This window comes from Leptonychotes weddellii, chromosome 6 (assembly GCF_054177405.1).
Source record: "Leptonychotes weddellii isolate Sample4059 chromosome 6, ASM5417740v2, whole genome shotgun sequence".
Taxonomy (NCBI): Eukaryota; Metazoa; Chordata; class Mammalia; order Carnivora; family Phocidae; genus Leptonychotes; species Leptonychotes weddellii.
In genome coordinates this window covers 58,867,237-58,884,052 of record NC_138374.1, presented here as the reverse complement: position 1 = coordinate 58,884,052, position 16,816 = coordinate 58,867,237, and the positions used below count along the sequence as shown (strand labels likewise).

The 16,816-nt window shown below is 42.9% G+C and overlaps 1 protein-coding gene across 1 annotated transcript in view; it reads right to left on the bottom strand.

Annotated features, from left to right (window-relative positions):
• Window positions 1-290: 290 nt before the first annotated feature.
• CCDC6 (coiled-coil domain containing 6) overlaps window positions 291-16,816 on the bottom strand; it is a 93,720-nt gene continuing 77,194 nt past the window's right edge. The window contains exons 4-7 of the mRNA XM_081824222.1: window positions 15,107-15,210; window positions 13,106-13,266; window positions 7,778-7,934; window positions 291-5,022 (exon numbers count right to left, since the gene is read on the bottom strand). Of these exons, the coding sequence (XP_081680348.1) occupies window positions 4,872-5,022; window positions 7,778-7,934; window positions 13,106-13,266; window positions 15,107-15,210 (573 nt within the window). The 3' untranslated portion in view covers window positions 291-4,871. The remainder of the gene's footprint in view (window positions 5,023-7,777; window positions 7,935-13,105; window positions 13,267-15,106; window positions 15,211-16,816) is intronic.

Genomic DNA, 16,816 nt, shown 5'->3' with positions numbered 1-16,816 from the left:
AAGTGAAAATGGTTAAGACTTTATTTCACTGTCCACAAGCTCAAGGCTGCAACTTTAAAAGATGATTAATTAAAAGCAATTCATGACAAAAACCACTAAGCAAAATGAAGCAAGTAGAGAAGTGTATAATCTGTGTGAAACCAACTATCTAAAGGAACATTGCAGCAGAAAGGGGTAGGGAGAGGAGACACCTAAAAACACCACCTTTGGATAGGATTCTGGATGACTTTATTTCTGCTTATACCCGTCTAATTGTCCCCAAATTTTCTTTAGTATCTTTTGGCTAATGAAAAAAAAAAAATTGTAGAGCCAAACTAAAGGCACAAAGCTTTCTTCCTTTTAAGATATTTTAGATTATAATTTTAAGATATTTTAGTTCTAGAAGTTACACGTAAGACCACGGTCTTTGCAAAAATTCAAATATAGACACAATTTCCTCTTTAAATCTCCCTAATTTGGCTCAGTCCCCATCACTCCATCAGCGCTGCTCTTGCAAGGTCAGCAGTGTTTCCGTGCCGCTGGTTGCGACAACCATTCTCCACTCCTCATTGTACTTGACCTTGGAGAGCCTCTGACAAAGCCGACCACTCTCTTCTCGGTGAAAGGCTTTGTCTTAACTTCAGTGAGATCATATTCCAATTTTCTTTCCACTCCCCTGGTAGCCACTTCCCAATCTCCTTCGCCAGGTTTTCCTCCCGTACTTGACCTCCAAATAACACAGTTGCTTCAAGATCAGACAGGAGGGCTTTTCTCTGCTCCCTTTATCTACTAGGACTAGGTGACATCTCACCTATTTCTCTGGCTTTCTTTAAAAATAAACTTTTAATTCTAGAATAGTGTTAGGTTTACAGAAAAGTGGCAAGAGTAATACAGACAGTTCCTGTATGGCCCATGCTCACTCCCCTATTATTAACAACTTATGCTAGTATAATACATTCGTCACAACTAATAAACCAAGGGGCACCTGGGTGGCTCAGTCAGTTAAGCGTCTGCCTTCGGCTCAGGTCATGATCCCAGGGTCCTGGGATCAAGTCCCGCATCAGGCTCCCTGCTCAGTGGGGAGTCTGCTTCTCCCTCTGCCTGTCGCTCCCCCTGCTTATGCTCTCTCTATCAAATAATAAAGTCTTAAAAAAAAACAACCAATAAACCGATACTGATAACATTATTATTAACTCAGATCCACACTTCTCTGGATATCCTGAAGTTTTACCTAATGTCCCTTTTTTGTTCCAGGATCCCATTTGGATGCCACTTAATATCTGTCAGGTCTCCTTAGGCACCTCTCAGCTGAGGCAGTTCCTCAATTCTCCTTGTTTTTGATGAGCTTGTCACATTTGCAGTATATCAATCAGGTATTCTGCAGACAGACTATCCCTGAGCTGGGATCTGTCTGACGTCTTCCACGTGGTTAGACTGGGTTACGGGTTTTTTGGAAGAAGTCCAAAGAGGTAAAGTGCCATTTTCATCACATCAAGGGTATGTGCTATGGACAATGGCCCCCCACTGTCGACGTGGACCCTGAGGCCATGTTTGTCAACTCTCCCCACTGTAAAGCTACTCTTTTTTTCCCTTTACCACACTTACTCTTTGGAGGGAAGACCCTATGTCCTACCACATTTAAAGAGTGAAGAGTTATGTCTACTTCCTTGAGAGCAGAGTATCCACATAAATTATGTGGAATTCTTTCGAAGGACAGATTTGTCTCTTCTACCTTGTTTATTTAGTCCGTCATTTATTTATATTAGTATGAACTCATGGATATTTATTTTATGTTTGGGTTATAATCTAACACATCATTATTTCTTTTGTGGCTCAGATTATTCCAGCTTTGGCCTGTGGGGGCTCTTTCTGTTGGCACCTGTGTCTCTTCCACATACCTCCATTTTGCTATTTTCTGAGCACCTCCTTACTCTGCAGCATTACCAGATTTTCCAGGTTCATCCCATACATTCCCTGCTCCAAGCCCTAGAAACATCCATTTCTCCAAGGAGTTCCCAGTTCTTTTCACTGGAGAACAGAATTAGAAACAAAGATCTGGGCAGCGGGTATGCTTGTTGCTAGTGGGGTGTAGACCCTTTTTCAAAGTTCATTGTTCCCCATCTGTGATTTAGACACATCAAAATATGCTAATTGGGAGCATCTTGATGTTAGGCTGCTTAAAATAATGGACAACCTGAAAGATAACTGTTGACAAGTAATACTCTCCCCATACATAATCCACATATGTAAGTCCGTACATTAGTGAGAAGAGGATCTTTGATAAGTTCTAGGAAATACATCTTTCAATCAAACTGAACGAGAACTTAAAATATTTCAACAACTTGATGAAATGCAAGACTGCCAATGTTAATCAGAAATGGTAAGGGAAGAAATGAGCCAAAATGATTAAAATGGAAATGAAAATGAGCCAAAATGATTAAAATGGAAATGAAAACTATATATACATATAAAAACAACATAATTCCACTAGAAAGTGATTAGATATTCTTAATATGAGCACCACAACTTCTTCCAATAAAAATGAAATTGAAAAGCAAACTTGAAAATTCAGGCTTTGCTGATGTACTATGTATAGGACTGCAAGGGACTAGATTAGGAGTAATTCTGCTGCCAAATAGGAGATAAAATCTACTTTGATGATATTATAGAACTTAAAATAAGACACAAATGTTCTTCTCACTTAGGCTGGCTGAAAGAAAAAAAAAATCTAGGTGTTACTTATTACTTAGTTTAAGGAAAAGCAAATGGCTCGTCTATATAGGCAAGTCCCCAATATAGGGACAGGTACAGTGAAAGTCCAAATTATGTACACAGAGTAAGATTTTCCTGTAGAATATCTGTTACAATAGAAGTATATTCCCAACCAAGGTCTGACTTTTGCTTTTTCTTTATTCAATGATCACATTATTAGACTTAATGAATTGGAAAATACATGCCTCTAAGGATTTCTTTAGGTTTAAATAAATCAAACAGAAGGCTAAATTATACTGAATATGAATCAGCATCACCATCAACTATAAAAGCCACCCTCCATATTGCTTCTTCCTAATGCATGCCTTCCTTTTACATCAATAAATCAGAAGGCAAAGACCTTTATCATGGTAATGAAACCCAAGTGCTATTTGGGGAAAATTGAGAGGCAGCAAGGAAGGGGAGTTTCGGAGAGATTTAAAGGCCACCAGAGAACAGGAGGCACAGATACCAGAGCATCCTTGGGGCAAGAACAAGGGGGATGATCACGTACTGATCCAGGACACGAAGCCCTTTTGGTTTGCAAACAGCTCCTCTTAACCCTCTCCCAACTGGACAAAAGTTGCCATGCTTTGTGCTGGACTGTCTTTTGATTTCTCCTCTTTAAAAAAAAAAAAAAAAGAAAGAAAGGTCACAGCAGCAGAGCACTGGGCAGGAGCCTAACCTCGGTGTGTCTGTGGCTACATGTGCTGCTGCCACATTTCCCCTCGTCCACCTAAAGGGCATTCCTTGCTGTCCACGGTTACAACAGCCCAAGTGACAGGGTCCCTAACAGGCAGCTGTTCTGCTGGCCAAACCCACAAAGCCTTTCCTGCCGCCACCCTTCCAAGCAGGCACCTCACTTTATTCTGCTGTGGAACTCCTCCCCCCACCACACACACACACACACACTCTTTCTCTCCTCCCCCCACCACACACACAGACACACACTCTTTACACACACACACACTCTCTCTCTCTCTTTCTCCCCAGCTCTTTTTACCAGCAAGCACAAGAAACTCAGACTTGTCCCTTCAGTCACAAGATGCGATCCTCTGGCTTGCTACCTTTGCTTTCCTCCCTCCACTCCCTTCGCCAGTCCCCCGCCCCTGCTTCCTTTCTTCCTTGCTGGATCATTTACTTGCCCTCCTGGCCTGAAAGCCCCATGCTGTGCTGGTTCTGAGCCAGAGACCCTGGGCGGGGAGGGGGGGGGGAAGTTTTCGGGGTCAGATGAGACAAGCACGCCTTTGAGGGAAAGGCTTCTGAGAAGCAAAGCCAGACGCAGGAGCAAGGCCAAAAGCAAGGCCAGTTTCTTCTTGCAGGGCCTGCCTACCAGGGCCCAGGCCTGCTCACCAGTCACAGGGAATCTCGGGAGGCAGCTTGTGCTCCAAAGAACGCAGGCTTGGGAAGCAAGACCCGACCCGCCCCGCTGCTTCCTGGACCTGTGACCAAGAGCCACCGAACTTCTGAATCACTGCTTCCTCAACATTAACATGGGTAAAATGATGCCTACATTAATTATTCTGAGGGTAAAAATGAAATGATGTACGTAGAACATAATAATAGAACCCACAGGAGATGCGTTACGATCCATCTTAGACATCTGTCCAAGGCTTTGTCAATACACTGGTACTTAAAATCAGTCAAAGACAGTCTTTTTAAAAAGGTTATTTGGAGTTAAATTCCTTTTCAACAACAACAAAAAAATTAAAAAACACCAGCTAGCACTGTAACATTTGTGCTTAAAAATTTCAGGCTAAAACTCAGTCTTGATAGTGATCTTTTAAAAATTTTTTATTGTTATGTTAATCACCATACATAACATCATTAGTTTTTGATGGAGTGCTCCATGATTCATTGTTTGTGCATAACACCCAGTGCTCCATGCAGAACGTGCCCTCTTTAATACCCATCACCAGGCTAACCCATCCTCCCACCCCCCTCCCCTCTAGAACCCTCAGTTTGTTTCTCAGAGTCCATAGTCTCTCATGGTTCTTAACATATATTGCATTATTTGTTTCAGAGGTTCAGCAGCTGGGTGATGGTGATTTGTTTTTGATGTTTCTGAAAAACACATGACTGTTCTCCCTCTGCTTACAAGACTTTTATACGCTAGGAGGGACCGTATTTGGGGATGCCTATTAAATGTACCAGAAATCATTCACAGAAGTAGCTGAGAATGTGTACTCACCGGGCGATATAGGCCTGCTTGAACTTGGAGAAGGTGTGTAAGGGATCGGGCTGGACACAGTGCGAGGTCTTAATCCTTGTGCAGACATCTCGTTAAAATACCTAAGAGGAGAGGGGGGGTAGGTATCAGAACTGTGTGCATTTCAAGAGTTCTTAAGGGAGCTCCTATGAGATAATGTTTGGGGTTCATATCTTGAGGTCAAACGTTGGGATATTTAGAGAGTGATGCTATAGCGAGGAGACATGTATAAAGCAGACTTGGGGGTCACAAGGCTCCACTGCTTGCTTGGCAAGCCCCTCTCCCTTGGGATACAGGTTAGGGACATCTGGAATGTTCTAGCTCCAGGGGGAGGCCTACTAACAGAACTGTGTCATACAACAGAGAGGGCTGGGCTTTTCTTCATCATAGAACAGCTATGTAGCAATCTACCTCCGTTGTCCCAAGGATTATAGACACATTCATGTTTTGATGGCTACATTTAATTTAAATTGTTATTTGCAACTCAAACCCAATCAAGCCCTTTAAGATTTATGTCATCAAATTAAAGCTTAAAGGTAATGGAAAAAATATGTTGATTAAAAATAAATTAAAAAATAAAATTAAAGCTTAAAGGTAACGGTATTCCCGTGAACTGGCGGAAGACCCAGCGTCGCACACCTACTGCAGTCACGCTTGGCCACAGCTTGCCGGCTCAGACTTCTTCCTGGACGTGGAAGCCACACCAGACCTGAGGATCCTCAGGCCTGATGGTCAGCCTTCACTCTGTGAACGAGCACAGAATGCTGACAAGGAGAAATCTCTGCTTGAGGGACTTCCCCATCAGCTACCCTTCATAGGCCTCGCAGCCAAAGGAAGCAACAGTGGTGCGTGCAGGGCTCTCTAACCCAGGGAAGATCCTGGCCCCGACTGTCCATCGTTCCTGAGAAGAACGTTAACACAGCCATTTCCATGCTGGGTCATTTGGCTTAAAGAAAACCAGGCTCCCAAATCTGCCCTGCAGCTGTCAACTAGACCCCCTCGGTGACCTCTGCCTGCCCTCTAGAGCAGCCCGCCACGGCGGCACCAGGGCCTGCCTCTACCCTACGGCCCGCTAGACAGCGAAAACCGCCTCTTGCTCTTTAAGGAATAAGCACACTTGTAGACATCTTAAGTTTCCAACTATTTTCTTTCCCGCAAATGTGACATCATCATTCCTAACAGGGAGAGGAGAAATCTTTTTTGGACAGCGGTACTCTAGCTGGGATAATGTGACCTATGACAGACAAGGCAAATCTTCTGGAGTAAATAAATACCAGTTCTGGGAAAAAATATATACATATTTATCTGGAAGCCTGAAGTAGCTTCAGTATTTTCACCATGGTCGGAAGATACTGCCCCTCACAGTGTGTCCTACTCAGAATCAAGTACAAGGCACTGTGTAGTGTTAATTCATGGTCTGCTCCGTGTCTTAAGGTAGTTAATAAAATAGTTATTTGGTATTCTAGCTGATGTTTTTAGTCAAATGGCTTTCAGAGGCCAAGGATTTCAGAGAGAAGGGAACACTGTTGGAAAGAAATCAGTGAGAGACGCCTGGGTGACTCAGTCGGTTAAGCATCTGCTTTTGGCTCAGGTCATGATCCCAGGGTCCTGGGATCAAGTCCTGCATCAGGCCCCTTGCTCAGTGGGGAGCCTGCCGCTCCTCCCGCTTGTGCTCTCTGACAAACAAATAAATAAAATCTTAGAAAAAAAAATCCGTGAAATTCAAGGTAAGGTAATAGTTTTATGATACAAACTTTTGAGAAAGAATAATCTTTATTCTTTTCAAATGAGGAAGCACACAGCTATTTTAAATGATAACCCATTATTCTGTTTTTATAAGTTTTTATTATAAAAATATAGACCTTCATTATAGAAAATCTCAGATTTCTCTTAAAATGGTAATACCATTGTCTACAGCAAATTTATCAAAAGCTTTGTTAATAACCCTCTGGATCTATCCAGTTACGGAAAGAGAAAGGAAGTGATTTTGATGTGTTTTGGTGTCAACAGTCAAGATGATTCATCGTGGTCATTAGCAGACCCTGGGCTCACCCCTCACACTCAGATACCGACACGTAAGGCCAGGGCAACCTGATCCAGAACAGAGCATTTCTTTGCAGAAATGATCTGGTTCAGGGAAAGCCCAATTTCCCAAATGCTGGGTTTCTCTGCTGATTGAACAATTTTAATTTTTTCAAATTGGGACTCTGGATGAGAGAAATGCTGGGACCATTTCCTCTAGTTAACCACAGATGACCCTCTTATTTCAGCCCATTTCTTGGTGGGACAATAAGGGGGTCTGACACAGACTCTTGAGCAGATAAATGGGATGCACTGGTTTAAGTTTTTTTAAAGTAGCTGCAATAAGGCCCAGAAGTTTCCAAGTTGTTAATGCAAGGCCTCTGCCTTTCAGCAACCTCCATCTGCCTCCTGCTGATCCTTCAACCCAGGCACGCGTGGGTTCCCTCAGGCCGCATGATGCCTGCTCATCAACGTCTAGGACATAAGATGCTCCCATACTTTAAACAGACACAGTGCAGGATGAGACAAACTCAACAACTATGCACACACTGTCTCTCTATACATAACCCTCCATTTCTCTCTCGACCACGTAATTTTGGAAAGGCAACCTCTTCGTGGTCTTTCTGTGATTCAGGAAAATGGTCCATCTTCTCCATTTTCCCCAGGCTCAGCATGTATTCTGAGGTGGTGGGGGTCGTCGGCAGCACCCGGAAGTGTAGGGCCGCCTCCTCCCATGTCTACCCGGACGTGAAGGGAGACCCCCTGGAGGCTGGTCTGGTTTGGTTTGCTCCCAAGGCTCACGAGACGCACGCACACCTTTCGTCATCCATCTCCAGGCTGGACTCGCTCTCGGACAGCTGTCGACACAGGGCCTCTCTTCTCTCCATCTCTCTCTGCAGCTTCCTCTGCAGTCGCAGGTTCTCCTCCCGCATGTGGCGCTCCTCCTCCAGATATTGGGCCATTTTCTCAGAATCTGAAAAGCCAGAATTCTCGATTCAACTACGTTTCGTGCAATCATACTCAAACCTGAACTGAGAAGACTGCAGTCTGGCTCCTAGGCCACAAAGAATGTGCTCCCTCTCCCACACACAGGAGACCTGCATTCAAAGTTTACCCCACGTACCCAAGTTTGCCAACAATTTGCATTTACAGAATAACAGAAGAAGGGGCATGGCACTGGGAGGTCAGGTATCTTCGCTCCCACTTAGGTGCCTTCTAAAGTGCCACATGTGGAGGAGGAAATGGTGAACAGCAGCTACCAGAGCCCTGCGCGCTGCTGCAGCCCACGGGGGACGGGGCGGGGGGGCGGGACCCAGCCCAGGGACCCCCATTCAACCCGAGTCTGCTGCCGCTCAGCTCCAGTCACACCTGTTAGCACACCAGTGAGGACCAGGGCACTAGCACACACTCGGTAAGTCAGAATTCTGTTTATAAAAACAGAAACTGACACAGTAAACAACTTTAGGTGAATCTGTCAAGTCTAACTTCTGTGAGACTCTTTCCCTGACTCATGCACAGCCTCTCTACAGCAGGTAAAGACCCATATACCTGTCCCTCAGGAGCTGCCCCATATGACAAGGCCCCTGCTACAGGACTGGTTTCCTAGGCCAAAGCTGATTAGCTTCAGGGTGGGACGCTGGAACCAGCTGAGCGCATCAGATTTACTCTACAGGAATCTGAAATGTGGGGCTGACCTCTTCATGAGGCTCTAGACTCTCCTTGTGCCGAGTTCCCTGGAGCATTCCAATGAATGGTAAAACTTGCCCCCACCCGGCCCCTTTGCTGACAGAATATGTTAAGTCACCAAAATAATATTAATATAAAATTCAGTATCTGCCCGATCATGTTTAAGAGAGACCTACAGCTTACTGCTCCATATTATTAGTCCACTCCAAATTCTTTTAAGGAAAGAAGCAGTAGAATTCCATACTGATCACTTCTTTCCCACAAAGTGACCCTACTTCAACTCCTAAGTCCATCCAATTAGTTTCAGTTTTAAGCACCTCTATGAAGGTATGGTGTTTTAGCAAATAATGACTTCTGATGATAAGTATTCAATGATTTCCAAGACAGCATCATTACAGAATAAATAAAAGCTCTTGAATATCCTTATTTTAGAAATTCAAATAAAAATACCAAAAACACTAAGTTATTAAACACTATTATGTGCACTAAAAACTAAATCCCTCAGTTGTTTTCAATATAACCAGAAACCCTGCTGCCTAATCCAGATGCAAAAATCTCTTTAATTGAAGGCATGCTGGGAAGATATTTACAAAGTACACTTTTAATATAAACAATTTAAATTATTTCACCACAAATATGCAAGCCTGTAGAATTTTTCACTAGCTCTACAGGAAGCACTATATTGGCCCCTTGGAGTATTATTGTTTCTAGAACAAGAGGAGCAGCTGTTGGAGCAAGCTGCCTTTCTTTTCCATAAATAGGAAAGCTTTAGAGAACTGAGGATTTATGAGGCTTCAAGAAAAATCGTTTAAGAGAAAACACCGTCTTTCAGATGCAACCCTTTAGCATCTGGGGAAATCAGCAGGGGAATCCTTAAACAATAATCTATACACAAGAACATCAGTTAGTGGGAGTGATGGCCGGAGGACTTTCCTGGCATCTGGGCAATTAACCCAGAAGCCAGAGGACAGAGAAGGCACCGGGCCCATCACCTCTAGGTGTTACAGACCAGCCTCAGATGACTGACACCACGGTATTCCTTGGGTGCCCTCTGCTGGCACATCACCGGTGACACTTGATTTCAAGACTGGATTTACTCCCATGAGTCACCCTGTCACCTTCTCTCACAAAGAGCTCCCTAAGACTTAGGGGCCACACCTGATGCTTCCGCCATCTTCAGCCATCTTGGAACACTTGGTGACTTCCAGACGGACTCCAAACAGGTGGGTCTCCTATGATCCAAAGGTGGCCTGTACATTTTGCATCCGCTTTCAAGTTTACAGTTAGAAAATGCTGGTACCCAGACCCACCCCAAACAGATCAAAATCCTGTGAATGAAGCCTCTCCACCGCTATACTGAACAGTCCCCAAGGGATTCTTATGTTCATCCCGAGCTGAGACCTATTGGGAGACAGGTTCAAGTTCTGATACAGCCAGACCTGGAGGGTGAGGAGCCAAGTATCCAGAAGCAGCCCAGGGAGGCGGGCTACCTGACCTCAGTCACTAACTCATCTTCTAAACCAATTCAGACCAGCTGTGAGCCAGGTGGGTGCCACATGTCCCTCCTTCCAGTCAGCTTTCTCTGCCCTCACAAAAATCGAAATCGCACTTATGGATGCCTCTGTTTGCATCTGCAATCTCTTCAAAGACCAAATAGTGCCATAAGAAGAAAGTAAAGGGAATGAAAAATTCCTCCTCAATTTCCTCTAAAGATTTTGTCTGGGGCACAAGAGAAGTATACACGAGAAAGCCGATGGCACTGAAAGGAGTTCAGGAAGGCACGAAAAGACCTCTGTCTGTCCAGCACCCCAAAAACTCAAAAAATATCCTAACATATCTAGTATTTGAGAATTCACTGATTTGTTTTCATAAAATGTATGTCATGGTTCTCAACCCAAGGTACACATCAGAATTCCTTGTATTAAAAAAATTGGAGAACCAGTTTCTACTCCTAGGGTAAGCCCAGAAACCCATATTAAGTTAGACAGAATGATGAACCCCCAAAGATGTCCACATCCTAATCCCTGAGGCCTGGGACGATGTTACCTTACGAGGCAAAAGGGACTTTGCAGATATGATTAAGTTAAGGACCTTGAGATGGGAATTTATCCTGGATTATCTGGCTAGGCAAATGTCATCCCAGGGTCTCATAAGAAAGAGGCAGGGGGTCAAAGTGAAAAGATGCGCCCATGGATGCAGGCAGGAGTGCTGCCAAAGCAGGGAAGGGGCTATGAGCCAAAACACGCAACCTCAAAAAAAAAAAAAAAAACAAAACACGCAACCTCTAAAAGCTGGGAAAAGCAAGGAAACAGAGTCTCCCTTAAAGCCTTTTACAAGAAACCAGCCCTGCTGACACCTTGATTTTAGTACAACGAGACCTATTTTGGACCACAGACCTTCAGAACTGTACTTTAACACATTTGTGTTGCTTTAAGCAACTAAGGTTGTGGTCATTTGTTACAGCAACATGAGGAAACTAACACTATTTCTTACAGGTTCCAAGGATGATCCTGAGTCACCAACCCAGATGCACTACTGGACTAGAACTTGCAATGAACTTTAGAGAAGAAAACATAAAGAATCACTGAAATTTTAAATGCACATTCCCTGGACTCCATAAATCCACTTCTAGAGTTTATCCTGGTGTTCTTGCTCAGGTGTCAAATGTGGGGACACAGATGTTCATTGTGGTGGCAGCATGACAACCAAAACGGGTCCGTTGGTATGGGACTAGTTAAATAAATTATGATATACAGCATCCATGGGCCATATGTTCTAAGACCCTCAGTGGATGCCTGAAACTGAGGATGACCGCAAACCCTGAATATACCATGTATGTTTTTTCCTAAATATACACACCTATGATAAAGTTTAATTTCTAAATTAGGCACAGTAAGAGATTAACGAAGTAATAATAAACTAGAACAATTTTAACAATATAATGTAATAAAAGTTATATGACGTGGTCCTGGTTTCTCTTGTAGAGGCCAAGGGCAGGCCACTCCAAGATGGGCCACTTTGGCAGGAACAGTATTTTGAGGTAAAGCAATCCACACCCAGCAGAGTCAGGAAGAGCTCTTTACTACCCCCTCAACTGCCTGCCTTTATCAGGAAGACAGCTATTCACAGAGATTCTTCTTTATCTAGAAAACTTATCTACATAATAGGGCAACCTTTGTTTTCTAAACCTCTCCTCTCATCTTCCTGCTAATGGTCTGTCTCCCTTTGTATCCTCAGACCCCCACCCTTCTCTTTAGCTCATATAAGCTTCCCGTTGCCTGACTGTCCTTGGAATTTCCATGTCTGTGTAGAGTCCCACATACATATGCTACTAAATTTGATTTTCTCCTGTTAATCTGTCTCACGTCAATTTGATTCTTAGTCCAGCCAGAAAAACCTTGAAAGGCAGAGGAAATTCTTCCTCCCCAACACTCTCAAAATATCTTAGTGTGCTGTACTCACCCTCCTTGTGATGATGTGACATGATACAATGCCTACGTGAGGAGATGAAGTGTGGGGAATGACATAGGCATTGTGACATATCATCAGGCTTCTGCTGCCCTTCTGACGGTAAGGCAGGAGGGCCACCCGCCTCCCGACCGGGCTGACACAATGGAAAGCAAAGCTATGTAGATAAGAAGGCACTAGTGTATCCATAGAACCGAATACTAAGCAGCCTTTTAAAAAGGGAACCAGACAGCTCTCTACATGTATTGGCAAGAAAAAACTTACAAGATACGGTAAGTACAAACAGAAAAACACAAAAGAGTGTGTTCACGGTGCTGCTTTTAGTATAAAATAAGTTCATACAGACACATACATGTACCTGGAAGAATCAATAAAAAAATGTGCAGCAGGGGGTCGGGGCGAGAGGGAGAAGCGCTCTTCCCTGCGCCACACTGTCCAGTCAAATGCATCTGAGCAGCCTGTGCGCAGAAACAGGAAAGACCCGAGGAAATGCACAGTGACCTAATCAAGTGTTCAGAAATCTAGTTCCTCTGATTTCCAACTCAATATCTGGACATTTTCCCAAACAATAAGGCTGCATTTTTAAAGCATTTATTCTTCAAGTACAATGAACAAATGTTAGCTGAAGCTAAAATTTAGTAGTAAGGACGATAAACACTATTCTCTGCCTTAATTCCCCAAAGTACATTTGTGACTACAATCCTAGAGATGAACACAAGGAGAAGACCAAAAATAGTACCCGATTCTGGACCCTCCTGAAATTATTTGATTTTCAACAAGTATTGTAAACTATTTTCCTGTCCTACTATAATACTTTCAAAAATAATCCATTCCAGGATGATAGAAAGATTTCTACACGCATGTATTGGTAATGAAATACAGGATGGATTTGATCTATGCAAATTCCATGGTAAATACTGGTAAAAGCCTGTGCTTGGTAAACGGGTTGATTGTGCCCACAGAAGACCAGTGAAATCAGAGGTGACATACGCTGTAACTGAGCGGCTCTCAGCTGCTTCTTCAGCCTCTCCACTTCGTTCTTTAAAAACCTGATGTGGCGCATCATGTTTTCTGGAGAGTCTATCTCCATGGAGATGTCTCTAGGCGACGGGGGAGCAGAGACTGGCTGGTCTAATTTCTCCTGCAGGATTCTTCAGTGAAAAGAAAAATTCCAACAATGAAAAACAGTTTGCCTTAAAAGACAAAACAACATACTAGCTGGAGGGTTTGTTTTCATAGCAAGCTCCTGTGAATCACCGGAATTCACAGGGTTGTCGAACTCAGGCTCTGCCCATTTTATATCCACTTCTGGTCTCCCTTACCTAATATCCAGGTCAAGGTCAAAGGGCAGAGCTGAAGGATCCACCCTCCTTTTTTTCTTTTAAATGACCACTGGTAATTAAGCATTAGTGAAAAACTCTCCAGCATTTGCTTCTGATTATTATGCCTGGTATAGAGTAGGCACTCAGAATTATCTGCTGACTAAATGAATCACATTTGTTTGCGGAAACGGAGATACTAAAGAAATTTCACTCTCAATGCTTTTCTGGTCAACACTTCCGAACTATGTACTATGGTCCCCCTTGGAAGGTGATGCCACACAGACTCTACTTCTAAAATTTCCTTCCTGAAAAACCAATCCTGAGGGTAGGGCAAACTGGGCTGAAGGCCCTTTGTTTCTGGTCAGAGCACAGGTAAAAGATAAAGAACAAAACCAAACCACAATCCCTGGGCTAATAATTGGTGGTCCCACCTTCTATACCAATTACGGTTAGTTTGAGGCACAAGGAACGTGAATATTCAACGGCTTTTCACCAACCACATGATACTTCATATTGCTTAACACAATACTTTGGTACTTATACATATAAAACCCCCAACTGCGCTCTGCAAAGGAAGACAGATTGGCAATGGACCTCTATGTCCCCTTTCATAAGCTTCTAGGGTCTTGGTTTGGTTTGGCTTTTAACTTTTTACCTTTAAGTTTGCCTAAATGCAAATTGTGAATCACCTTCAGGCCTGCCCTTGTTGAGAAAACTGGTATGTTAAATATTGTAATGGTCCCTGAATTTATTATATTAAATACCTTTTCATAATTCAATTTTTTAGTACCACTACAATAATGCAAAGCATACTCAATTCAACTACGGCTTGAGTATTTCCCTAGAGATATAGCTTTAATTTTCACTTTTCTTAAAGCCTGTGATAGGACTATATTTTGCAAATTTAGAGATGAACTCAAAATAACTTATGGATGTTCATCCAAACCAAATAGTTATGGCCAAAGCCTCTGGTTAGCAAAAAGATCCTAGTGAAGTAGATTAATGAATATTTTTTAAAAACTCCCTTTCTACACCCCCCACACACACATCCCACATACAGAAACCCCTGACATTCTTCAAGTCCTGCTCCGTCACCCCCATTCAATGTATGCGGTACTTAAAAATTAGGGCACGAAGGGGGTCAAGAAATGTCTGCTGTTGAATGACATTTCACATCCATGTACATACATTTAGCAAAATGATTCCTAACCTTAACTATGTACAAGTATTTACAGTAAGTTTTCAAGTCAATTGATAATAGTTTTCCTATGAAAATCTCAGTCTTCCTGATGAAGTACATTCTAGAGATGTGTCATAATTAAGCATACATAGTACACATCCTAAGCACTTGAGAAAACCGGGGAAGCCAGTTCAGTAAGGTAAAAAGCTGAAATTGCAACCATCTTTCCCGAACAATTTGAAGGTGACTAATTTTTTCATAGCCTTTGTCCCAAATGAAAGGAAATTTTACTGGGACTATAAGAGAGAAATATAAAGACGTGACCAACATGAGAATTCAGAAGGCTTTCAACATTTTTTTGGTTTGGCAAATTAAAATGATGTGCATCACCCAAGGAACTAAAACGCCCCTTTCCTATTTGTCAGTCACACCCAGAGCATGCCCTGGCCGTGCACACGCCCCACACTGAATAGCAAGACTAAAACAAACCGCTTTTCAGCTTCAAGTTTGTCCATCCTTTTCCAGAGACGATTAACTAGCGCTTCCTGTTCTTGTTCCAAAGTATTTTCAAGGTCGATCTTCTCTCGTCTCAACTAAAGGAAGGAAAAAAGTTTTACTGAGAATAGTAAGCCATTTAAACTTTGTTAATGAGATTTTTTGATTGGACTATTAGGACCCCCTTATTTGGAGAAAACTGCAAAGAAATGGCCAATTTCCTGGCACAGACACATTAAGTGCATCTAGTTCTTAAACTTTAATTGAGAAAACCGAGACAGGTTCATTCTTTGATGTTAAAGCTTAATTGCTGTCTGGTACATGAATCACCCTGCTTGTTTCAGCATTTATTCAAGGCACATGGAAAGTCCTCCTTAGAGAGGGTTTGGGGGAGCTCGGCTTACCACTCATACCAGGACTTCTCTGGGTTTGTCCCCCGACCCCAGTGCTGCATGTAGTTCAGGGCTAAACCAGGAGGTTATATTACCATGTATATAAATAACTCAAAACCTGAAGACAATTCTACATACTGATTAATGGGTGTACAATACTAGTTAACTCTGAGAAGGTAAAGAAGAAGGAAGGTTTGATTTGGGGGAAAGTCTGCAGTTGCAAAGGAAGCCCCAAAATGCACTCTACTTCATGAAAAGAAGCAAAGATGGGAAAATGCATTTAATCAATCACTATTGGGCAATATGCAAATACTGTGAACAATGCCAGCCACTGGCTAGTAGGGTGTGTAGCAGGGAACCAAAAAGTCAGAATTTTCTGCCCTCATGACACATTTTAGTGGGGTCAAGACAGTAAATGAAATAAATTATATACTTTGGTGGAGAGTGAAAGCGGTATGAAGAAAAAGAGGGCTGGCAGGAGGGACAGAAAGTACAATGATCAATTTCACAGTAACGTGCAGAGGGAATGCGTTATATCATTCTTTGTACTTCTCTAGGGGTTTGAGATATTAAATAATTTTAACAGAATTTTTTTAAGATTTTATTTATTTTTGAGAGAGATCGAGAGAGAACAAGAGCGGGGGGGGGGGGTGTGCAGGCAGAGGGAGAAGCAGACTCCCTGCTGAGCAGGGAGCCTGATGCGGGGCTCGATCCCAGGACACTAGGATCATGACCTGAGCTGAAGGCAGACACATACCTGACTGAGCCACCCAGACATCCCAGAATTTTTTTTTTTTTAAAGAGAGAGAGGTTATTGTACTGCCCCTATGCTGTCTCTTATAATAGCAACTCACCTTTTCAATCACTGAGTCAACAAATTATTTTTGATTGCACAGCTACAAAGATTTCCTTAGCAGGTCACAGAGGCAAGCTCCTCACTGATCAAAGATCCCCCTACATAGGGGCGCCTGGGTGGCTCAGTCAGTTAAGCGGCCAGCTCTTGATTTTGGCTCAGGTCATGATCTCAGGGTCCTGGGATCGAGCCCTGCTTTGGGCTCCCTGTCTGGGGAGGAGTCTACTTGACTCCATCTGCCACTCCTCCTGCTCTCTCTCTCTCTCTCTCTCTCAAATAAATAAATAAATCTTAAAAAGAAAAAAAAGATCCCTGCATATACAGTAAGATGAGACCAGTACTATGTATAAACTGTAGTCTTTTAAAGCAACCAAAGCAGACCTTATTAACATTGAATAAGCCAAGATCACATGGTCAAATGAAAACACAGCTGGTAAATACTTTCTGTGCACCGGGGCG